A 22353-nucleotide genomic window follows, 5' to 3' on the forward strand; every position below is an offset into this window, starting at 1 on the left:
CAGCAGTTAGAGAAAAACCAGAGAAACACCACCAGGACGCTGAGCAGCTAACGGACTGATGAGGAGGAGAAGCTTCCTTCATCAGAGACCTGCAGCACTACAGACAGACAGACAGAGCGGCCATGTTTCCATCCAACCAAAGCACACCGCGACCAATCGGATCAGAGCCTGCTGTCAGCTCCATGTCTCTACTTTAAAGAGTCCTCTCCTGCTGATGTTCAGGTGTATATCAGTATGTAGTGTCTCGACTTTAAAGAGTCCTCTCCTGCTGATGTTCAGGTGTATATCAGTATGTAGTGTCTCTACTTTAAAGAGTCCTCTCCTGCTGATGTTCAGGTGTATATCAGTATGTAGAGTCTCTACTTTAAAGAGTCCTCTCCTGCTGATGTTCAGGTGTATATCAGTATGTAGAGTCTCTACTTTAAAGAGTCCTCTCCTGCTGATGTTCAGGTGTATATCAGTATGTAGCGTCTCTACTTTAAAGAGTCCTCTCCTGCTGATGTTTCAGGTGTATATCAGTATGTAGTGTCTCTACTTTAAAGAGTCCTCTCCTGATCTGATAAGTTCAGGTGTATATCAGTATGTTAGAGTCTCTACTTTTAAAGAGTCCTCTCTGCTGATGTTCAGGTGTATAATCAGTATGTAGTGTCTCTACTTAAAGAGTCCTCTCCTGCTGATGTTTCAGGTGTATATCAGTATGTAGTGTCTCTACTTTAAAGAGTCCTCTCCTGCTGATGTTCAGGTGTATATCAGTATGTAGTGTCTCATCTTTAAAGAGTCCTCTCCTGTTGATGTTCAGGGTGTATATCAGTATGTAGTGTCTCTACTTTAAAGAGTCCCTCTCCTGCTGATGTTCAGGTTGTATATCAGTATGTAGTGTCTCTACTTTAAAGAGTCCTCTCCTGCTGATGTTCAGGTGTATATCAGTATGTAGTGTCTCTACTTTAAAGAGTCCTCTCCTCGTGATGTTCAGGTGTATCTCAGTATGTAGTGTCTCTACTTTAAAGAGTCCTCTCCTGCTGATGTTCAGGTGTATATCAGTATGTAGTGTCCTCTACTTTAAAGAGTCTCTCCTGCTGATGTTCAGGTGTATATCAGTATGTAGTGCTTTATTGTTTATCGCCGGTTTGTGATTATTTTAAAATGCTGAAATTTAGATATTTCTTGAACATAAATCTGATTTTAAAAGCTCTCATTTTGACTTCCCTTCAGCGGGACCTTGGTTTTATGATAATAAATAATAAATGAAGTCTTTAGATGTGCAGCATCATCCTGCTTTATCTAAAGCCTCTTCGTTGCAAAAAATAGAAACAACAGACGTTAGGAAGAAGACGTGAGGAAGAGTCACAGCTGGACTTTGATCAGTTTATCTGCAGGATTATTTTCTGACGAGCTGCTGACTGATGAAGATCTGCAGCTCCTCTTACTCACGACTTCACTGACCTGCATCTGACTCTTTACAAAGACTTGGTTCGTAAAATATCTCTAATGTTGGATGGAAGCACAGCCAGGAGAGAGGAAGAGAGAGACTTCCAGAGAGATGAAGAAGAGGATAGGAAGAGAGACTTCCAGAGAGATGAAGAAGAGGAGAGGAAGAGAAAGACTTCCAGAGAGATGAAGAGGATGAGAGGAAGAGAGACTTCCAGAGAGATGAAGAAGAGGAGAGGAAGAGAAAGACTTCCAGAGAGATGAAGAGGAGGAGAGGAAGAGAGACTTCCACAGAGATGAAGAAGAGGAGAGGAAGAGAAAGACTTCCAGAGAGATGAAGAGGAGGAGAGGAAGAGAGACTTCCAGAGAGATGAAGAAGAGGAGAGGAAGAGAAAGACTTCCTGAGAGATGAAGAAGAAGAGAGGGAGAGAGAGACTTCCAGAGAGATGAAGAAGAGGAGAGGAAGAGAGAGACTTCCAGAGAGATGAAGAAGAGGAGAGGAAGAGAGAGACTTCCAGAGAGATGAAGAAGAGGAGAGGAAGAGAAAGACTTCCAGAGAGATGAAGAGGAGGAGAGGAAGAGATACTTCCAGAGAGATGAAGAAGAGGAGAGGAAGAGAAAGACTTCCAGAGAGATGAAGAGGAGGAGAGGAAGAGAGAGACTTCCTGAGAGATGAAGAAGAGGAGTGGAAGAGAGACTTCCTGAGAGATGAAGAAGAAGAGAGGAAGAGAGAGACTTCCAGAGAGATGAAGAAGAGGAGTGGAAGAGAAAGACTTCCAGAGAGATGAAGAAGAGGAAGAAAAAGAGAGATAGGAGATGACGAAATGAAGAAGAGAGAGATTTCCAGAGAGATGAAGAAGAGAAGAGAGACTTCCAGAGAGATGAGGAAGAGGAGAAGAAGAGAGAGACTTCCAGAGAGATGAGGAAGAGGAGAGGAAGAGAGAGACATCCATAGAGATGAGGAAGAGGAAGAAAAGGAGAGATAGGAGATGACGAAAGGAAGAAGAGAGAAAAGTCAGGAATAGTTGATCAAAAAGAAGAGAGGAAGAGGAGGAGGAGGATGAATATGGGAGAGGAAGAAGAGTCAGATTAGGAGTCACGAGTAGTGTCAAAGAAGAGGGAGGAAAAAGAGAGCAAGAAGGGAGGAAGAGTAATGAATAAGAGAAGCTGGCGGTGATGAAGCGGAGTAGTGATCAAGAGAAGATGTGGAGGAAAAGGCATATTGATGAAGAGGAGGTCAAGAGGAGAAGGTGATGAAGAAAAGGTTATGAAGAGTAGGAGCTGATGAGGTGAGGAAGAGGAGGAGGGGAGGAGGAGGAGGAGTACCGTCAGGCGCCTCGCTCAGAGCCTTCCCCGTCATCTCTCTCTCTCCCACCAGCCACACGTATCCCGACCCCGTCATGTTCAGCTGCCGCGCCGCCTTGTACACGGCCGCCGCCTCGTCCTCACTGTGGGGACAGTTAGCATGAGAGACGTGAGCTAAACGATAGCATGAGAGATGTGAGCTACACGTTAGCATGAGAGACGGAAGCTAAACGTTAGCATGAGAGACGTGAGCTAAACGATAGCATGGCATGAGAGATGTGAGCTACACGTTAGCATGTGAAACATGACCTAAACATTAGCATGACAGACAGGCGCTAAACATTGGCATGAGAGAAGTGAGCTAAACGTTAGCATGAGAGAAATGGGGTGTAACCTCTATTCCGACATCCCCCTATAATGACACAATTTTAGTACCGCCGTTCCGACAGTTTAGTTACGCCATTCCGACAGTGTACCCAGGCGCGCCGGGCATCGTCTTTCTTTCATTTCTGTTTGTGTGTCTTTTTAACATGTACTTTTTGAACATATTCAGTTTATTTTGTGTAATATAATACAGCCTATTGGTGTAATGGATGCACTGACTGGTTGGCACTCAATTTAGGGTGGCCAGACGTCCGGCTTTGTCAAGAAGGAGGACAAATACGCGTCCGCCTTGATGCTGCGCCGGTCGCCGGACAGGGCATTGAAAAGCCTGACTGTCCGGCCTAAAGCCGGACGTCTGGCCACCCTAGATACAGTATACACTGACAGACTGAAAACAGCTATCCGATGCAAGTATCGTAGAGTTTGTAGTGAATGCTAGTTTGCAACACTCGTCCCTAGAAGGCTTTTATGGAACTAGGAAATTACAACAGTGAGGTAAAATAGAGCTGAACAGAACACAGCCAGATACAATAATGCATACATTCAAAACGTTGAAACCAGACATGGGAACATGTTTGTTGTTGGATTAACCAGGATTTGGTAGCTCTCTTAAAAGTGGTGAGGTTAGCAGCAGAGTTCAAGTGATCAGGTAGCAAGTTCCAGGACTTTGTTCCTTTCACAGAAAAAGCTGTCTGAACAAAAGAGGTTTTGCAGAATGGGACCTTACAGTTGCCACTAGAAGCTGCTCTGGTGGATCTGGATGTATTTGCAGAGAGACTGAGGAGCAGGTCCATTTACACATTTAAACTCAAGCTTTACATAATGTAGGTCAATCAAATGAGCAAAACTTAAAGTCTTGTATTTCCTTGAAATGCGGCAGTGATGATACCTTATTTGCTTTTTGTCCAAGATTTTCGAGGCCCGATTGTAAAGACTCTCTATGGATTTAATTACAGACTGGTTGGCCTGGGACCAAGCCGCCAAACCATAGGACAGATGTGAAAGAATCATTGAATTAAGAAAGAGAAAGGCACAGTCAGATGTCAAGCAATGTCTTATCTTAAAACAGCTGAGGTTCGCCTTAATCGTTCTGCAAATCTTTTTCGCAGGACTTTTTAAATGTAACTGAGAATCTAAAATGATCCCCTAAATACTTCATATCTGATACTTGTTCAATGGGCTCACCTTTTATTCTGAGGTTCAGGGATTCTGTTGCAGGTAGCTTTTTGATGGAAAAACAGATGGACTTTGTTTTCTTAGTGGTTAGTGTCAAACGGGAGGCATCAAGCCAAGCCTTTTCTACGTTTTTGGTCAGCTTATCTGCAACAGCATCACAAGTTTTGCCAGATACATGGACGACTGTGTCGTCAGCATACATCTGAAGACCTATACCAGGGCATACTACTGGAAGGTTGTTAATATACAAACAGAAAAGGATAGGACCCAAGATAGTTCCTTGGGGGATTCTCATTAAAATGAGACGTAAGCTAAACGTTGGCAAAATGAGACATAAGCTAAACGTTAGCAAAATGAGACGTAAGCTAATCGTTAGCATGAGAGACGGGAGCTAAACGTTAGCAGAATGACACAGATGTTCATTCAAAATACGCTTTGCTACAAAACATCAGAAACAGCAAGAAGCCAAACACCCTTTAACACCCACCTGGCAGAGAGGATGATGACCCGAGCCTCCAGGTCTTTGGCCTCCAACAGCAGAGCCGTCAGGTTGGTCTCCGGGCTGAAGGACAGCACCTTCTCCGCCTGCAGGGCGACAGGTGCGGGGCGACAGGTGCAGGGCGACAGGTGCGGGGCGACAGGTGCGGGGCGACAGGTGCAGGGCAGGACATTGAGAAACACGGCAGAACAGAACACCACAGAACACACATCATAGGAAAGGGATTATTAGCTGTGAACCCTCAGACCCCCCAATCCCTCCCCCCTCGATGACCCAAGCCTCGACCATGCTCCCTCTCACCCACGCCACACCGGGGGGGAGGGGGGCAAAAAAAAAGAGTTCAAGATCTGCTGAACTGAAAGAAAACTGGAAGCCGAAGCTTGAATAAATAAAGTAGGAAGAGGGGGGGGCGAAAAAGTTGTGCGTGGTGTGGTGGCACATGCAAAGTGACTGCAACCAACCAACCAATCAGGGACGTGCATGTTAGAGAGCGATGATGCAACCGCAAATCAAAACAAAGAGTTCGAGTGGCGATAGAGGGGGGGGGAGGCGGGGGAGAGAGTAAGGTTTGATGTTGGGGGTCCGTCAGATCTGCACACTGAGCCACGCCTCAGCCTGGCTGCATGCAACCCTTCACATCGGGGGGGATGGGGGGAAGAGGGGGGAGGAAGAGGAAGGGCGTCTCTCCTGCGAGCGTGCCCCCCCCCCCTCAGGTGTGCAGGAGTCATGACAAAGGAACGTAAAGATGGAGTAGAAAGACGAGCCTCCAGGATAAGAGTCTATCTCTGGGTGTGGGGGGTTTGGGGGGGGGGGGGCGTGTCTGTCTGTTGCGAGCTCATTGGTTGGGCGGCGTGCATCATGTGACCATGCAAGTTTCTACCTTGGGCGTTCTCCGGAAGTCAAAGTTCTGATGGTCGCTTTCATAGTTCCTGTTTTTAGTCTGATGGTAACGTCACAGAGAAGACATGCAGACAGAAGATTACAGACAGGAAGAGGAAACGCATCATAGAGGGGGGGCACCTGTCTGTCTGTCTGTCGGTCTGTCGGTCTGTCTGTCTGTCTGTCTGTCTGTCTGTCTGACTGACTGACTGACTGACGGACTGACTGACTGTCTCTGTCTGTCTGTCTGTCTGTCTGTCTGACTGACTGACTGTCTCTCTGTCTGTCTGTCTGACTGACTGACTGTCTGTCTGTCTGACTGACTGACTGACGGACTGACTGACTGACTGTCTGTCTGTCTGTCTGTCTGTCTGACTGACTGACTGACTGTCTCTCTGTCTGTCTGTCTGACTGTCTGTCTGTCTGACAGTTAACAGCTTACTGTCATCTAACTTCTCTCTGCTAACCGCTAACCGCTAACGCTAGCTAGGTTTCCTGCTGTTTTCAAAAGTGTCGCTTTATTGGTACTTTTTGTTATTCATGTAAATTGATATATATTTATCCATATTGTTTTTGTTATTTTAAGTATATGTATTTATTATTTATTTGTATTCATTCTTCGTCTTCTCTGTCACTCCTAAAGAACATAATAACACTTTAAATAATATATATAATAATCATTTTTCAGTTTCACCTTAAACTGAACTGCAAACAGCGCTGAGTGAAAGCGTTGAAACTGAGGAACGTGTTTAATGGCATTTTATTTCAGGGAGAATAACTCGTGTGCAGAGCGACCTCCGGTTTGTCTCTACAGATATATTTAGTTTAGGAGACAAATATAAATGTGTGAGCGGCGTTTTTATTTTTGGAGCAGAACAAAGACCTGAACGTGTTTGAAATCTGAATCGCTTCACAGCTGGACAAATCAGCTCATAAGCCCGCCCCCCCCTCAACATGAGCCCGAGAGGCTGATTCATTTATTCAGCAAATCAGGGAACCATTGTTTCAAAATATCAAAGAGATTTTATATTAAATCTGCACATCTGTATTCATTTTAATGAATGCTAAAAACTAAAGGGGGGGGGGGGTGTAAATCACTTTCATTTACACACACAAAATATGTTTGAGTCCCTTTGATTCATCACATGTTTAAATGTAGGCTTTAATACTGTTTTTCAGCCCTGTCTGTCAGATGTGTTATCATTAGTAAGTATTATACTACTAATACTTCTTATATATATAGCAGATATTACTCTGTAGTATTCATGTGTTAATAAGCTGAATTTTTCAAATGAATTCAGTCAATTAAAACATGTTCTAACAAATCTTAGTTGATGAGAAAAAGTCCAATAAATTATTTACATAGTAAGCTTGAAATAGACCCTTCATATTTCCCCTTATTATAATCAATCTGAGCTCCTGTTCAAAGGAAGGAGCTGCGAACAGGATACAGTAAACCCTCCGGAGACCTGAGGTGTTTCTTAAAGCATATACAGAATAATTGACCTACATTTGATTGATTTTGCTAATTATAACTTAACCTATGAGGCAATATACCACAGCTCGAGTGAGGGGCCAAGACCTTTGCATGTCTTCTGTATGTGGCCCTCAGTGAACAGAGTTTGGAACCCCCTGGTTTAGAATGTTGACACAATTTGGCTAACACTATCTCGCTAGCTCTGTGTTGCTACATCACACTAAATGGTCTCTAACTAAAAGCCAATTTCCTCCTTAATTAACCGTCTGATAAACTACATTTGAGTAATACCTGAAGAGGCGGTACAGAGGAGGAAGGTGTTTGCTTTCTGTCGTGGAATGTGAAGTCCTCTGGATTAAATAAAGGTTAAATAAAGAACATGGAGTTAGCGTGTAGAAACACAGGTAGGCGTGAAACCCGGGTTCACATCAGCAGCGTCCTAGCCCTCCACTCAATACGCTCCAAATGTTCACCTCATTAAATTTACATCCATGTCCCTGAACTACACACGCACACACGCGCACACACGCACACACACACACACACACACACACACACACACACACTGTCTGTATAAAGAGCTTCACTTCCTGTGTGTTTCAGGCCAAACATGTTGAAGTTATTTGGATGGGAGGGAGAATACAGTATCCTACAGTTCCTGGTGTACAGCTTTGAATCCATTGTGTGCAAACAGTGAGTGTACAGCTGTGTGTGTGTGTGTGTGTGTGTGTGTGTGTGTGTGTGTGTGTGTGTGTGTGATATTCTTCATTATTTCGTTATGAATCCATGTTTAATTCAGAACTTTCCCTACTTTCACTAATGTGCTGTAATATTCATGTTCCTCCTGCATCTTTCATGAGTCTCTGAGACAGGAAGTCACAGTTTCACTTTTCAAAAACTTTCATTTTTCCTTTGCTGACTTTAGTACCCGTGTCTCTGAGGATCTCGTTTTCAAACATCTTTATCTCTCACACCCAGAGAGCCCTCCTCCGAGCGACTCGCGTCACCGAGTGGTAATTAGTGCACATGTTTTATTAAAGCGTGTTCTCTAATTACTAATTTGTCTCAACAAATATTTTCAGCTGCCTTCAGTTGCTGTAAGTGTTTTTAATATTTTAGTACTTTATAATATTTTATTTATTTCTATCTTGCAGGTTTGACTCTGTTTTAGATCTGTTCCCACATGGTGATACTACGTGTTTATCTCCACTTCTCTGGCTGTTCTAAACCTGCGGTAAGACCAGGAGGGAAACTACATGTTTTACATGTTTGAAACATTTAAAGGTGAAATATTCTGGAGACATGAAACATCAGCAGTATGTCCTTCATATTTTGCAGGAAGTTCACTTCTACACCGTGGTGTTAATACTCTTACTGCATTAATATTCAGAAGATCTGAAGACTTGTTCTTCCCCTGGGTACAAATGATGATTTATTGATTAAATGATCCCTAATCACCACTGATCACTGAGACTCCTAATGAATAACTGAGGGAATAAACCCGACAGACAGACAGACAAAGACAGAACTGAAGAAAATATAAAATGAAGCTATTTTTTTACTGGAATAATGAAAAAAGACAACATATAAATCAACAAAATACAAAGAGAAGAAACTATGAATCCACCCGGATGGCACAGATTATATTCTAATAACAGAAACTGTGTACACTGATGAGAAGTTCCTTAAACTCACATGAGACTGAAAGCTCTCAACAATAAATATGAGTTATCTTCATCCTCCTCATGATGAGGGGATCTTTTATCTTAGCTTAACGCTAATGAACGCACCATAATTTAACTCCACAGAACCTTCTTCCACCAGATGGTAACAGGTGACGGCTAACAGCTAACCGCTAACAGCTAACCGCTAACAGCTAACCGCTAACAGCTAACCTCTAACAGCTAACCACTAACAGCTAACCACTAACAGCTAACCTCTAACAGCTAACCACTAACAGCTAACCTCTAACAGCTAACCACTAACAGCTAACCACTAACAGCTAACCACTAACAGCTAACCACTAACAGCTAACCTCTAACAGCTAACCACTAACAGCTAACCACTAACAGCTAACCTCTAACAGCTAACCACTAACAGCTAACCACTAACAGCTAACCACTAACAGCTAACCACTAACAGCTAACCACTAACAGCTAACCTCTAACAGCTAACCACTAACAGCTAACCTCTAACAGCTAACCACTAACAGCTAACCTCTAACAGCTAACCTCTAACAGCTAACCACTAACAGCTAACCTCTAACAGCTAACCGCTAACCTCTAACGCTAACCTCTAACAGCTAACCTCTAACAGCTAACCATGCTAACCACTAACGGCTAACCACTAACGGCTAAACTCCAACGGCTAAACTCCAACGGCTAAACACCAACGGCTAACCTCTAACGGCTAAACACCAACGGCTAACCACTAACGGCTAACCACTAACGGCTAAACTCCAACGGCTAAACTCCAACGGCTAACCACTAACGGCTAAACACCAACGGCTAACCACTAACGGCTAACCACTAACGGCTAAACTCCAACGGCTAACCTCTAACGGCTAAACACCAACGGCTAACCACTAACGGCTAACCTCTAACGGCTAACCACTAACGGCTAAACACCAACGGCTAACCACTAACGGCTAAACTCCAACGGCTAACCTCCAACGGCTAACCACTAACGGCTAAACTCCAACGGCTAAACTCCAACGGCTAACCTCTAACGGCTAACCGCCAACAGCAAATAAATAAAAGACAGAACAGAATTTGAGCTCAACTTATCTGTAAAACTGAAAACAACGGAAAATAATTTCATTAAGAAAATCTAAAACAATAAATTACAGATTCAAAATATCGAGGGACACAAAGACACGTTAAAAAAGTGAAAATACGGACAGAAAGTCGGAGAGAAAGTAGTCGTTTTTTATCCAACACACCTGCAAATCAAACATTCTCAGTGGAGATTTAAATAAAAATACAGTGACAAAGAGAAGCTGCTGAATACAAAGCCAGGTGAGCAGTTTCATTTCTACAAAGATCTTAATAAATTATAATTATGTTAATAATTAATTAACCCAAAACAAGGAACATCATCACACATACACACTGAGAAATATGGAGCTCATTAATTCATTAAATAATTATAGTCAAGGTTTCCATATTGCCAAGTTCACGGTTCATTATAACTAATCATTTTGTTACATTTAATTTAATTTTCTTACTTTCAGGAACACTAGATAAACCGAATTTTATGCAGAAATTGAAGCAGATTAGAGATTTTGAAACGTCTTCCAGTGTAAAATGTGTGAGTAAAATACAGCATGATGGTGGTAAATATGTTTTTATGTATTTGCAGACTTTATTCTTTTGTTTACTGTCAGCAAAAATCCTACAATATGTTCTACAATAATAATAGTATAAATAATAGACGCTGGGTTTTGACCTGCTTTCTTACAAGGGAACTGGGAAATGAAACCTCATTATTATCATAATATTAATGTGAATATTCTGACAGTAAATATTATTAAGTTAAAAACTTCTCAATTCAAATCTGTGTCGCTTATTTTTGTACATTTTCTGTAATCATAATAAGGCTTTATTTTTATTCGCAGCATCTTAGATGGGGACGGACCCTGTGGAGGTCCATCTGGTGTTTCCATCTGCTGAGGGGATTTTCATTTATTTAATAAATGTATTATTATAATCTGCAGTCTGTGTCTCTGAGTCAGAGCAGAAAACACGTGTCCGTTCATCACTGTGAGGAGCTGGAGATTCATCACGGTAAATATCAATAAATAAAATACAAGGAGCGAAAAAGAACGACATATCTGAATCACTCTTACAACATGCACTCTTGTGAAGGACTGGTTTTAAGTATTTTCCCATTGTATTTATACTCCTACATTGTCTTTCTTAACACATGATATTCGATCTGAACATGATGACCACGCAAAGTGAAATCACATTAATCTTTACAATCTCTGTCTACACTGATCATCACATGATTTTCAACCTAAACACACATGATAACCACATGGGTAATTTTTAGGAGAGGAAATTGGGAAATGTTTAACAGCTGAGCTGCTTGTCCTGTACTTTTTGGCTTCACATTTTAAAGAAACGAACGTTTATAGAAGTGAAACTGCCGAGTGAATATGGAGGTGTGATCTGTTGACATTAACACAAATGACAGTGTGTGTGTGTGTGTGTGTGTGTGTGTGTGTGTGTGTGTGTGTGTGTGTGTGTGTGTGTCTCACCTTGGTCTCGCGCTCCTCCAGCAGCGTCTCCAGTCTCTTCTGAGCGGCGCGTCCCTCATGGTCGTCGCTCACGATGAGGATGATGTGGTTCCACCTGAACTCCCTCATCAGGTCGAACCACACCTGAGCCTGGTGGGAGAACGGGGGCACCGTGCGGAGGAAAGACAGGTGGATGCTCTGTGGGAGGAAGATCAGTGTGAGGAAGCTGCAACAAAAGCCATCTACAGAACGGACTACAGCACTGTCACATGACTTCACATCACCACCGCTAAGCTAAAGGTGGCTAATGTTGGGCTATAAAGGAACTACAGCACGGTCGCATGACTTCACATCACCACCGCTAAGCTAAAGGCGGCTAACGTTGGGCTATAAAGGAACTACAGCACGGTCACATGACTTCACATCACCACCGCTAAGCTAAAGGAGGCTAATGTTGGGCTATAAAGGAACTACAGCACGGTCGCATGACTTCACATCACCACCGCTAAGCTAAAGGCGGCTAATGTTGGGCTATAAAGGAACTACAGCACGGTCACATGACTTCACGTCACCACCGCTAAGCTAAAGGCGGCTAATGTTGGGCTATAAAGGAACTACAGCACGGTCACATGACTTCACGTCACCACCGCTAAGCTAAAGGCGGCTACTGTTGAGCTATAAAGGAACTACAGCACGGTCACATGACTTCACGTCACCACCGCTAAGCTAAAGGAGGCTAATGTTGGGCTATAAAGGAACTACAGCACGGTCACATGACTTCACGTCACCACCGCTAAGCTAAAGGAGGCTAATGTTGGGCTATAAAGGAACTACAGCACGGTCACATGACTTCACGTCACCACCGCTAAGCTAAAGGCGGCTAATGTTGGGCTATAAAGAACTACAGCACGGTCACATGACTTCACGTCACCACCGCTAAGCTAAAGGAGGCTAATGTTGGGCTATAAGGAACTACAGCACGGTCACATGACTTCACGTCACCACCGCTAAGCTAAAGGTGGCTAATGTTGGGCTATAGAGGAACTACAGCACGGTCACATGACTTCACGTCACCACCGCTAAGCTAAAGGTGGCTAATGTTGGGCTATAGAGGAACTACAGCACGGTCACATGACTTCACGTCACCACCACTAAGCTAAAGGTGGCTAATGTTGGGCTATAGAGGAACTACAGCACGGTCACATGACTTCACGTCACCACCACTAAGCTAAAGGTGGCTAATGTTGGGCTGTAGAGGAACTACAGCACGGTCACATGACTTCACGTCACCACCACTAAGCTAAAGGAGGCTAATGTTGGGCTGTAGAGGAACTACAGCACGGTCACATGACTTCACGTCACCACCACTAAGCTAAAGGTGGCTAATGTTGGGCTGTAGAGGAACTACAGCACGGTCACATGACTTCACGTCACCACCACTAAGCTAAAGGCTGATTCTCAGACTTTAGACTTTTTTATTGATAAGCTTATTTGAAACAGATCTTCATTTAAAATTCACATATTTCACATTAAAATAAGCTGATAAAACATTTGAGGTATGTTTCCAACGACACGGACAGCTGTTCATTTTAATGACACAAAGAAAGAAAAGCATGGTCCACACAACACACACACAAAAGCTGCGCAGATGGCTTGAAGACAACCCGACACCGATCCGTTACCTTGTCGGAGTAGATGGACATGCGCGTCGTGAGGCCGACCACCGGGATCCGGTAGAACCCGGCGGTGTAGGAGACCGGGGTCGGGGTCAGGTGGTCGTTGGACTGAGGGGGGTGACTGACCAGGATAGCATAAACCTGCAGAGGAAGATGAGTAGTGTCTCTTAGTGTCTCTACAGGACTTGTCTCACAGCTCTGTATTGGCTGAAGGTTAGTTATTACGCTTTCATGATGTGTTCAAATGCAATCCTGTTCAATGCAGTTGTTGGTGAGAAACTTGAATAAATCCAGATGTTTCCAACTTTACAAAACAGACATTAAATGGAATTATACGCTCTTTGTCTACCTGACAGAAACCAGGATGCTAAAGGAGATAAAGGAGAGGATGGGGAAGTATATGGGGTTAATTGTTTGTTGTTATCGTGGTATAGAGCTGGTTTCTGTCCTGGATTACCCATCTGTAAGTATGTGGGAACACGGCACAGAAATAAAACATTTATATCACATATGAAGCAGCCGGCAGCTTGAGTGTGTGTGTGTGTGTGTGTGTGTGTGTGTGTGTGTGTGTGTGTGTGTGTGTGTGTGTGTGTGTGTGTGTGTGTGTAATCCATCCATCTCTCTTCAGGGAAAACGGACGGATTACATCTCCCTTTCAACAGAGAGGATTTTAATCTGTACCCCCCCCCCCCCCCCCCCCCCCCCCCCCCTGCATGGACGCCATGTTGGCCTCATTTCTTCAACACGTTTCGGAGTCTGTCTGTTTTTCCTTTTGTCCAATTAAATATGAATATTTCAGCTTTACTGTTCCAAAGTTTATTGTTGAATTCATTAAACCAGGAAACCTGCTGATATTCTTTTAATGGAAAATAAGAATTTATAGGTGGAATTAAAAAGTTATTATTGATATGTATTAATATATTAAATAGAATTATAATTTTCCCTATTTTGGATTATTTTGATTAAAGGTACAAACGTTTTGTAGATGAAGTTATATGTGTTAAAGTATTGTGATATTTGAAAGAACTTTATAAATGATTTGAAGTTTTGAAGTTTACAATATTATCTTTGTTCCAACTTTATTACTGTCACATTTAAATGTTGCTGACAGGGTGAGTCAGCTGACAGGGTGAATCAGGTGACAGGGTGAGTCAGGTGGCAGGGTGAGTCAGATGGCAGGGTGAGTCAAGTGGCAGGGTGAGTGCGGTGAGAGGGTGAGTCCAGTGACAGAGTGAGTCAGGTGACAGAGTGAGTCAGGTGACAGAGTGAGTCAGCTGACAGGGTGAGTCCGGTGACAGGGTGAGTCAGGTGGCAGGGTGAGTCAGGTGACAGGGTGAGTCCGGTGAGAGGGTGAGTCAAGTGAGAGGGTGAGTCAGGTGAGAGGGTGAGTCAGGTGAGCAGGTGAGTCGGTTTAGAGGGTGAGCCAGGTGAGTGGGTGAGTCCGGTGAGAGGGTGAGTCAGCTTAGAGGGTGAGTCAGGTGAGCGGGTGAGTCCGGTGAGAGAGTGAGTCAGCTTAGAGGGTGAATCTGGTCACAGGGTGAGTCAGGTGAGAGGGTGAGTCAGGTGAGAGGGGGAGTCAGGTGACAGGGGCAGTCAGGTGAGAGGGTGAGTCAGGTGAGAGGGTGAGTCTGGTGACAGAGTGAGTCAGGTGAGAGGGGGAGTCAGGTGACAGGGGCAGTCAGGTGAGAGGGTGAGTCAGGTGAGAGGGTGAGTCAGGTGAGAGGGTAAGTCTGGTGACAGAGTGAGTCAGTTTAGAGGGTGAGCCAGGTGAGAGGGTGAGTCAGGTGAGCGGGTGAGTCCGGTGAGAGGGTGAGTCAGCTTAGAAGGTGAGTCTGGTCACAGGGTGAGTCAGGTGAGCGGGTGAGTCCGGTGAGAGGGTGAGTCAGCTTAGAAGGTGAGTCTGGTCACAGGGTGAGTCAGGTGAGAGGGTGAGTCAGGTGAGAGGGTGAGTCAGGTGACAGGGTGAGTCAGGTGGCAGGGTGAGTCAAGTGGCAGGGTGAGTCCGGTGAGAGGGTGAGTCAGGTGAGAGGGTGAGTCAGTTTAGAGGGTGAGTCAGGTGAGAGGGTTTCAGTTGAGCGGCTGAGTCAGCTTAGAGGGTGAGTCAGGTGAGCGGGGGAGTCAGGTGAGAGGGTGAGTCAGGTGACAGGGGCAGTCAGGTCACGGTGAGTCAGGTGAGAGGGGGAGTCAGGTGAGAGGGTGAGTTTGGTTAGAGGGTGAGTCTGGTCACAGGGTGAGTCAGGTGAGAGGGTGAGTCAGGTGAGAGGGTAAGTCTGGTGACAGAGTGAGTCAGGTGACAGGGTGAGTCCGGTGAGCGGGTGAGTCCGGTGAGAGGGTGAGTCAGCTTAGAGGGTGAGTCTGGTCACAGGGTGAGTCAGGTGACAGGGTGAGTCAGGTGAGAGGGTGAATCAGGTGAGAGGGTGAGTCAGGTGACGGGCAGTCAGGTCACGGTGAGTCAGGTGAGAGGGGGAGTCAGGTGAGTGGGTGAGTCAGGTGACAGAGTGAATCAGGTGATAGGGTGAGTCAAGTGACAGGGGGAGTCAGGTGAGAGGGGGGAGTCCGGTCACAGGGTGAGTCAGGTGAGAAGGGGAGTCAGGTGAGCGGGTGAGTCAGGTGACAGAGTGAATCAGGTGACAGGGTGAGTCAAGTGACAGGGGGAGTCAGGTGAGAGGGGGAGTCAGGTCACAAGGTGAGTCAGGTGAGCGGGTGAGTCTCACCTGGTTGGAGATGAGGTCCTCGCAGACGGACAGGGCCATCTGGATGGCGTTGGGCTTGTGCGTGACGGAGATGGCGTTCATCCGGAACTTGTCCCTCCCGTACAGCAGGTTGGCGGTGCTCACCGCGTCCTTGAACACCTGCTCGTATCTCTTCTGACTCAGCACAGCGCCCAGGTTCACCTGCCGGGGCTCACAGCCCCCCCGAGCCACCGAGAGCAGCTGCAGCAGGGCGAGGAGGAGTACGCCATGGAGCTCCACTGATGGGGTCGGGCGGGGGGGGGGGGAGAGATTTGAGATCAACATGCTGACCAGCGTCCTGTTCAGACTTTGTTCCTGATGAATGTAATTTCTGTTTGGATGTTGAGCATCTTAGCTTAGCGTGTTAGCATGCTAACATTAGCTAATTATCAGTAACCTCAAAGTACAGCTGATGGAAGTCCGGCCCAGAACACACTCTTCTGTGCCCACAGACACACAGTGGAGTCCTGGAAACAGGAAGCCTGATTCATGATGAACCGGCTGAGGAGGTTTGGAGGAGACGTTAGAATACAGTCATTTTAAACTCTGTATTCTGGTCAGAAATCTCCGGTGAGGAGCCATGTCATAAGTGAGCTGATGAGCAGGGAGCCGCTCAGCTGCAGAGTGAAGCCTCGCTCTGTTGAGTGAGTGCACGAGAGCCCCCTCAGGCAGAGCGGGCTGCACCCTGAGACCGGAGGTCCAAACGACCCTGGTCCCTTTTCTCACAGCACCACACGTCCTGGACTAGCACACACTTGTGAGGACAACCAGCTCCACCTCAATGTCAGTAACCCCCCCCCCATTATTATCAATAGTCAATCAGTGGAACACCCCCACCCCCCCTGCTGGGTTCCTGCCGTCGTTGCTTTGAACACCAGGCCAGAACAGCAGTGTCGCTCTCTGTTGTTGTGTTGTTTATATTGTGTGTGAGAGCGCAGCAGCCGTGTGTGAGCTCACCCTCTGACAGCGTTCACAGTCTGGGCGACACGTGGACATTACAGAAACTCCCCGCCTGTTGCAGCTCTTTAGTTATCAGTCTCACACGACTGAGGATTATTTATAGTAGATATTCCGGGAAAGCTCCAATTATTATAATTCATTATTAACCCGATAACTTCCAGGTTCCTGATCAGAAAGATCGTAGCATTACTGAGCCACGGGGGTCGTCTCTCCTTGAGGGAGGATTTAAAGTCTGTCCGGTACGCACCAAAGTCATTCATCACAGGAAATACTCCTGGAGTCTGGGGAGGAAATACTCTGAGGGTCTCACACACACTCTGAAGGTTTCACACACACTCTGAGGGTCTCACACACACTCTGAAGGTTTCACACACACTCTGAAGGTCTCACACACACTCTGAGGGTCTCACACACACTCTGAAGGTCTCACACACACTCTGAAGGTCTCACACACACTCTGAAGGTCTCACACACACTCTGAAGGTTTCACACACACTCTGAGGGTCTCACACACACTCTGAAGGTCTCACACACACTCTGAAGGTCTCACACACACTCTGAAGGTTTCACACACACTCTGAGGGTCTCACACACACTCTGAAGGTTTCACACACACTCTGAAAGTCTCACACACACTCTGAAGGTTTCACACACACTCTGAGGGTCTCACACACACTCTGAAGGTCTCACACACACTCGGAAGGGCTCACACACACTCTGAGGGTCTCACACACACTCTGAAGGTCTCACACACACTCTGAAGGGCTCACACACACTCTGAGGGTCTCACACACACTCTGAAGGTCTCACACACACTCTGAAGGTCTCACACACACTCTGAGGGTCTCACACACACTCTGAAGGTCTCACACACACTCTGAGGGTCTCACACACACTCTGAGGGTCTCACACACACTCTGAAGGTCTCACACACACTCTGAGGGTCTCACACACACTCTGAAGGTCTCACACAGCATTTAGCTGAGGCTTTTCTCCAAAGCGACGTTCAATAAATGCAATAAACAACAACGATTCAAACTGAGGACGACAAGAACAGCTGGCATGTTCACTTCAGATAGTCCAGACCATAATAAGAGCTGCTGCTTCAGGTAGACTCCATCAGAGAGACAGGGGGACTTCAGTTTGAGACGGACGATATGTAAACCCTCTGCAGGAGCCAGGATAGCAGACAGGTCTTTGTTGGGGGGGGACCTGGTTCCTCTGAGGGCTGGAGTGAGGTTGACCATGTCCTGGAGGTAGGAAGGACCAGATACCCTAACAGCTCGGTAGACCAGGACCCAGGACTTGAAGAGGACTCTGGCAGCTAGTGAAGGAGCAGAGGAGAGGTGTGGTGGGGGGGGACTGGGGGGCATGGAAGACCAGTCGGGCTGCATTATGGGTGAGCATTCAGTCTCACACATGATGGGTTCAAACACTGAATGCATTCTCCTGCCGACTTCACAAACTCAACGGTGCCTTCAGGTGCTCTTCTGAAGGTCGATATTTCTAGACCTGGCATCGTTTCTCTCTTCCTCCTCAGGTATGACTCTGAGCTATCAGGTGTGTGTCTGAGCTCTCAGGTATGAGTCTGAGCTCTCAGGTGTGAGTCTGAGCGCTCAGGTGTTTCTTTCAAATATCAGAGCTTTCAATGCAGTCTCTCAGGGTTCCGGGAGGGCTTGCCCTTCCGCGCTTTCTTCATATGTACCTGAGAAAAAAAGCGGGCAGCTTCTCCGATCAAGTCACTGACTACTCTCAAGAGGGCTGGTGTTCAGTGCAGCTCCATCGTGTCTTTGAGAGAAGTTCCTTTTAGTCGGAGTGCAAATCCAGATACATGGGTATTAAAACAAAGACCTCCAAGACCAGATTTAACCATTCGACAAGTTTCTACAAGGGGGGGGGGCCTACCCTCGAGGATCTTCTACAAATTGGTATGAGTGAAAATCCTATCTAGCCGGCTGTGAGGTAGCCAACGCAGTCTTCTGCTACCCCTGCCTACGGGTTCACCCTGGAGGGGGCACGGCAGACAATGCTTGGAGGTGACTGGTGTCACAGATATGCAGCATCTCTCTGAGCACACACAGAAACATGAGCTGTGGAAGATCCACACGGGTAGCTGCTGGAGGTCTTTTGGGAGGGGGAACATTGCCCCTCCACTGGATGAGGGATACAGGCTGGCTGTTCGTCGCCACAATGGTGAGGTGAGCCAGAACCGCCACGTCCTCAACCGGCTGTTCCAGTGTGTGAAATTCTGCGGGGTGTTTGAGCTGGCTTTGCGAGGCAAAGATGAAACTGAGGGCTCCACCAACCCTGGCATCTTTCTCGGACTGCTCGACTTCGTGGCTCAGTTAGATGAAGCTGTTGATGAGCATCTGAAACAGGCTACGGTGTTCAGTCAGTGAATACCTGAATGCTGCCCCTGTCTTTATGTGGTTCTGAACATATCTGTTGGCCTGTTGATCAGTTTTACATCATTGGATTCATGTAAATAATGAATATAATAAGTAGAATCATTTCTTGGACCCACACCATTTCTGCTTCTAGAGGCTCCTGATGCAGCTTTGCTCCACAGCTGTCCAGCTGTCCCTTCTGGAGCGAGAGGGGTCTCTGTCTGAGTTCATCTTCTAACCACTAATTGATATGGGCTTTCTTAATGTACCTATTGAATGGGCCACCTTTATCATTATCAGAAAAATATTGGCCCCGAGTTTCTTTCAGGGGCCGCCACTGGTCATACGTCATGAATGAAGAGTTCATGTTCGATAAATAACAAGTTCCTCTTTAAACCTGAGTTAAACTCTTGATCCAGGATCACAGCAGCACAGCTGGAGGTGCAGGAAGAACAGCTGGTAAAAACTACGACTGTTTGAATGCGTGAATTGACAGCTTTATAATATCACTGTATATCCGGTAAGAAGTGAACCAGCGTCGTAGGACCAGAAACAGAGTGAACCTGAAGCTAGCTCGCTAACCGCTAACCCTGCTTCGTGGTACAGGCCTCTGCTCCAAAACGTGGTTCTGAATATTCTCACACACCAACAACACTTTGATGTTGGTCCCGCCCAAGTCTTCTGCGGACCAATCACATACTTTGGAATGTTCGTTTGGAAGGTTGGTGATTGGCTGCTTCACCTGGACTGGATTGGTTGATTGATTGCATCTTCTTCTTCTTCAGCAACACAGGTGAGATTTCAAACCTGTTGATCCTACGCTGGCTGCTCCCAGTGAGATCATACTGTTTCAGATGTTAACGACACCGCCTGAATGCAACACCCTTTCTAGCAGTACTAACGAGCATCTCATAATGCCAGGGGTTTTTGTAGAAGAATACAGCATGAGGCGCTGACGTCACTTCCGGTCTAAATTAGGCCCCGTCCACTTTCAGGTGTAAGTCCTGCATCAGAGAGAAGCTGAAAATAATAGTGACTTCACGTCTTAAAGCTGCTGAGTCATATATCGCACCTCCAACAACAAATAGATCCAGAGCTCCGGTTCCTTCACTTCCTCTCCAGAAGAAGGCCGAGTCTTTTTGGAGATCAATTCTATATTTGAACACCAACATGATCATGCTTTCTCTAAGAAGGGGGGGGGGGGGGGGGGGGGGGGGCAGGAATATTAAATCAACTATGTGCAGCGACAGCTATAGACACATTTAACTGATGGGGCCAGAAGGAGAGGTCCTGAGGGACAGCGAGTGTTTGTCCATGAACAGAATATGGACATGCAGAATCAATCATAACCATAAATGCAAAACCACCACAAAGAGCGGGAAGACGAGCAGAACCTGAACAACTCAGAGTGTGGTTTAGTGCCGATGACTTTTAGAAACATTTCTTTATATTTGTTTGTTTCTTCGGACCGAGGTACAGAACATTGAGAGACGTTTGGGGAAATACATTTCCTCAGCGCTGGTTTTGTTTTCTTTCTTAATATTTGTTGAGATTTTACCCAAAAAAATCCCCGTTAACTTTGACCCAGGTAACTGAGGGCGGTGGGGAATTCCACTCGGCTTGGGAACTGGAAGGTCACCGGTTCAAGTCCCGGAGAGACCCACCGCTACCGAGGTGTCCCTGAGCAAGGCAGCGTTCCCTACCCTGCTCCCCGTACACCTGGCAGCCCCCTGGGATGGGTCAGATTCAGAGTGTGCCCCTCAGTGGGACCACTAAGGGTTCCTGCCTCTTAGTATTTTACATGAATTATATTATCATAGATCTATTGTTTTGGAGCCCCCCCCCCCCCCCCCCCCCCAGAACCGCCCATGTTTATGTCAATCAGACACGCTGAGCTTTTCCTCCTGAAGGAGCAGTCCTGATAATGAATGCTTCCGCGGAGGGTTCGGGTTTCTTCTAGAATAAAATCAACTTTGAACCAGACTCAGGATCCATGTCTGTGGGTTTCAGACTGATTACAGATGGATCAGAACCGGTTCCGTACCCTGACACCGTCCCTGTGTGTGTGGTGAGAGGATGAATAAAGTGACTTACTGTTGCAGAACGGATTCCGGTACTGCGTGCTCTCCTGTTGATTTCTCCGTCCGTGATTTATTTAGATCCTGGTCATCCTCCCGGTGTCAGCCCGGGGGGCGCGCGCCTCTCAGGTTGTTGATTTAATAATAATTAATAAATGGATCAAATGTTAAACCGGGGGAAAGCTCCGGTCACGATTGTGTTTTTCCTCACCGGAGCCTGTTCTCTTCTGTAGGGGGGGTGCTGTTTTTCTCTCACATGTTAACGGCATTAATACCCGGTGACATTGTTGATCTCGTCCTGTTGATTCACCGCGCGCTGCAACGCGTCTCTCCACACACACCGTCACGTGCTCTGCTCGGTCCGTGTTATTGATCAATGAGTCCCGGTTGTCCCGGTTGTCTCCTCCGGTGCTCGGTGTCTGTCGGAAGATGCTCGCGGACTTTCAGATGACCTGAAGCTCGTCCTTGGATCCTGACGCGCGCTCTTGCCCTGCGCGTGCCCAAAGACAGGCAGGAGGAGGCGAGGAGCCGCTGGAGCGCATGCACGAGCGTCTTTCTGGTGTTTTGTTGAATTAATGAAGCGACACGTGCTCGTCCCCGCGCGCACAAGGCACACCTCGACATTTATACTTCATCTAAACATTTTCCATCCCTTTATATTTGCATGCAATCTTTTCAGAATGTGTTATTGGGGTTTGTATCAGTTTGAGATACATTCAGCGATGTTACTGTCAGTACAAATGACAGAAATGATGAGCCATCGATGAGCTATTGAATAATGACCTAGTTGAACCCAGCACAAAACCAACTCATTATGGGCTGTTTTAAATCCAGCTCTTTTATTAAAGTGTAAAAGGATTTACTGTAAAATGGGAGTACCTTTTCAAATCTAAATCTCAAACTGTGATTTTCTGACAGGAGGTGGAAGCTGAAGCTGCAGACAGGTGAGCAGGTGTGAGGGCACCTGGTGGACACAAGCTGCTACTGCTCTCACATATACCTGTATTTTATGATCAGCCCGGCCTTTCTGAATATTCAGGCGCTCTATAAGTGAGGAAGCCCGTAGGGGGCTCTGTTCAACATGTCCACATGAAGATTAGCGCAGGTCAGCTGACCCTGAGTGGAGAAAATA

The 22353-nt window shown here is 46.2% G+C and overlaps 1 protein-coding gene across 3 annotated transcripts in view; it reads right to left on the reverse strand.

The window, feature by feature from the left end:
- grin1b (glutamate receptor, ionotropic, N-methyl D-aspartate 1b) overlaps positions 1-21690 on the reverse strand; it is a 43378-nt gene extending 21688 nt beyond the window's left edge. For 2 of the 3 annotated variants that reach the window (XM_063897650.1, XM_063897649.1), the window contains exons 1-7: positions 21238-21690; positions 15779-16035; positions 13071-13205; positions 11410-11586; positions 5673-5732; positions 4781-4878; positions 2755-2876 (exon numbers count right to left, since the gene is read on the reverse strand). In XM_063897650.1, the coding sequence (XP_063753720.1) occupies positions 2755-2876; positions 4781-4878; positions 5673-5732; positions 11410-11586; positions 13071-13205; positions 15779-16035; position 21238 (850 nt within the window). In that variant the 5' untranslated portion in view covers positions 21239-21690. The remainder of the gene's footprint in view (positions 1-2754; positions 2877-4780; positions 4879-5672; positions 5733-11409; positions 11587-13070; positions 13206-15778; positions 16036-21237) is intronic. The other variant, XM_063897651.1, reaches the window with a different exon arrangement.
- Positions 21691-22353: the final 663 nt, after the last annotated feature.

The sequence above is a fragment of the Eleginops maclovinus genome, chromosome 12, assembly GCF_036324505.1.
Source record: "Eleginops maclovinus isolate JMC-PN-2008 ecotype Puerto Natales chromosome 12, JC_Emac_rtc_rv5, whole genome shotgun sequence".
NCBI lineage: Eukaryota > Metazoa > Chordata > Actinopteri > Perciformes > Eleginopidae > Eleginops > Eleginops maclovinus.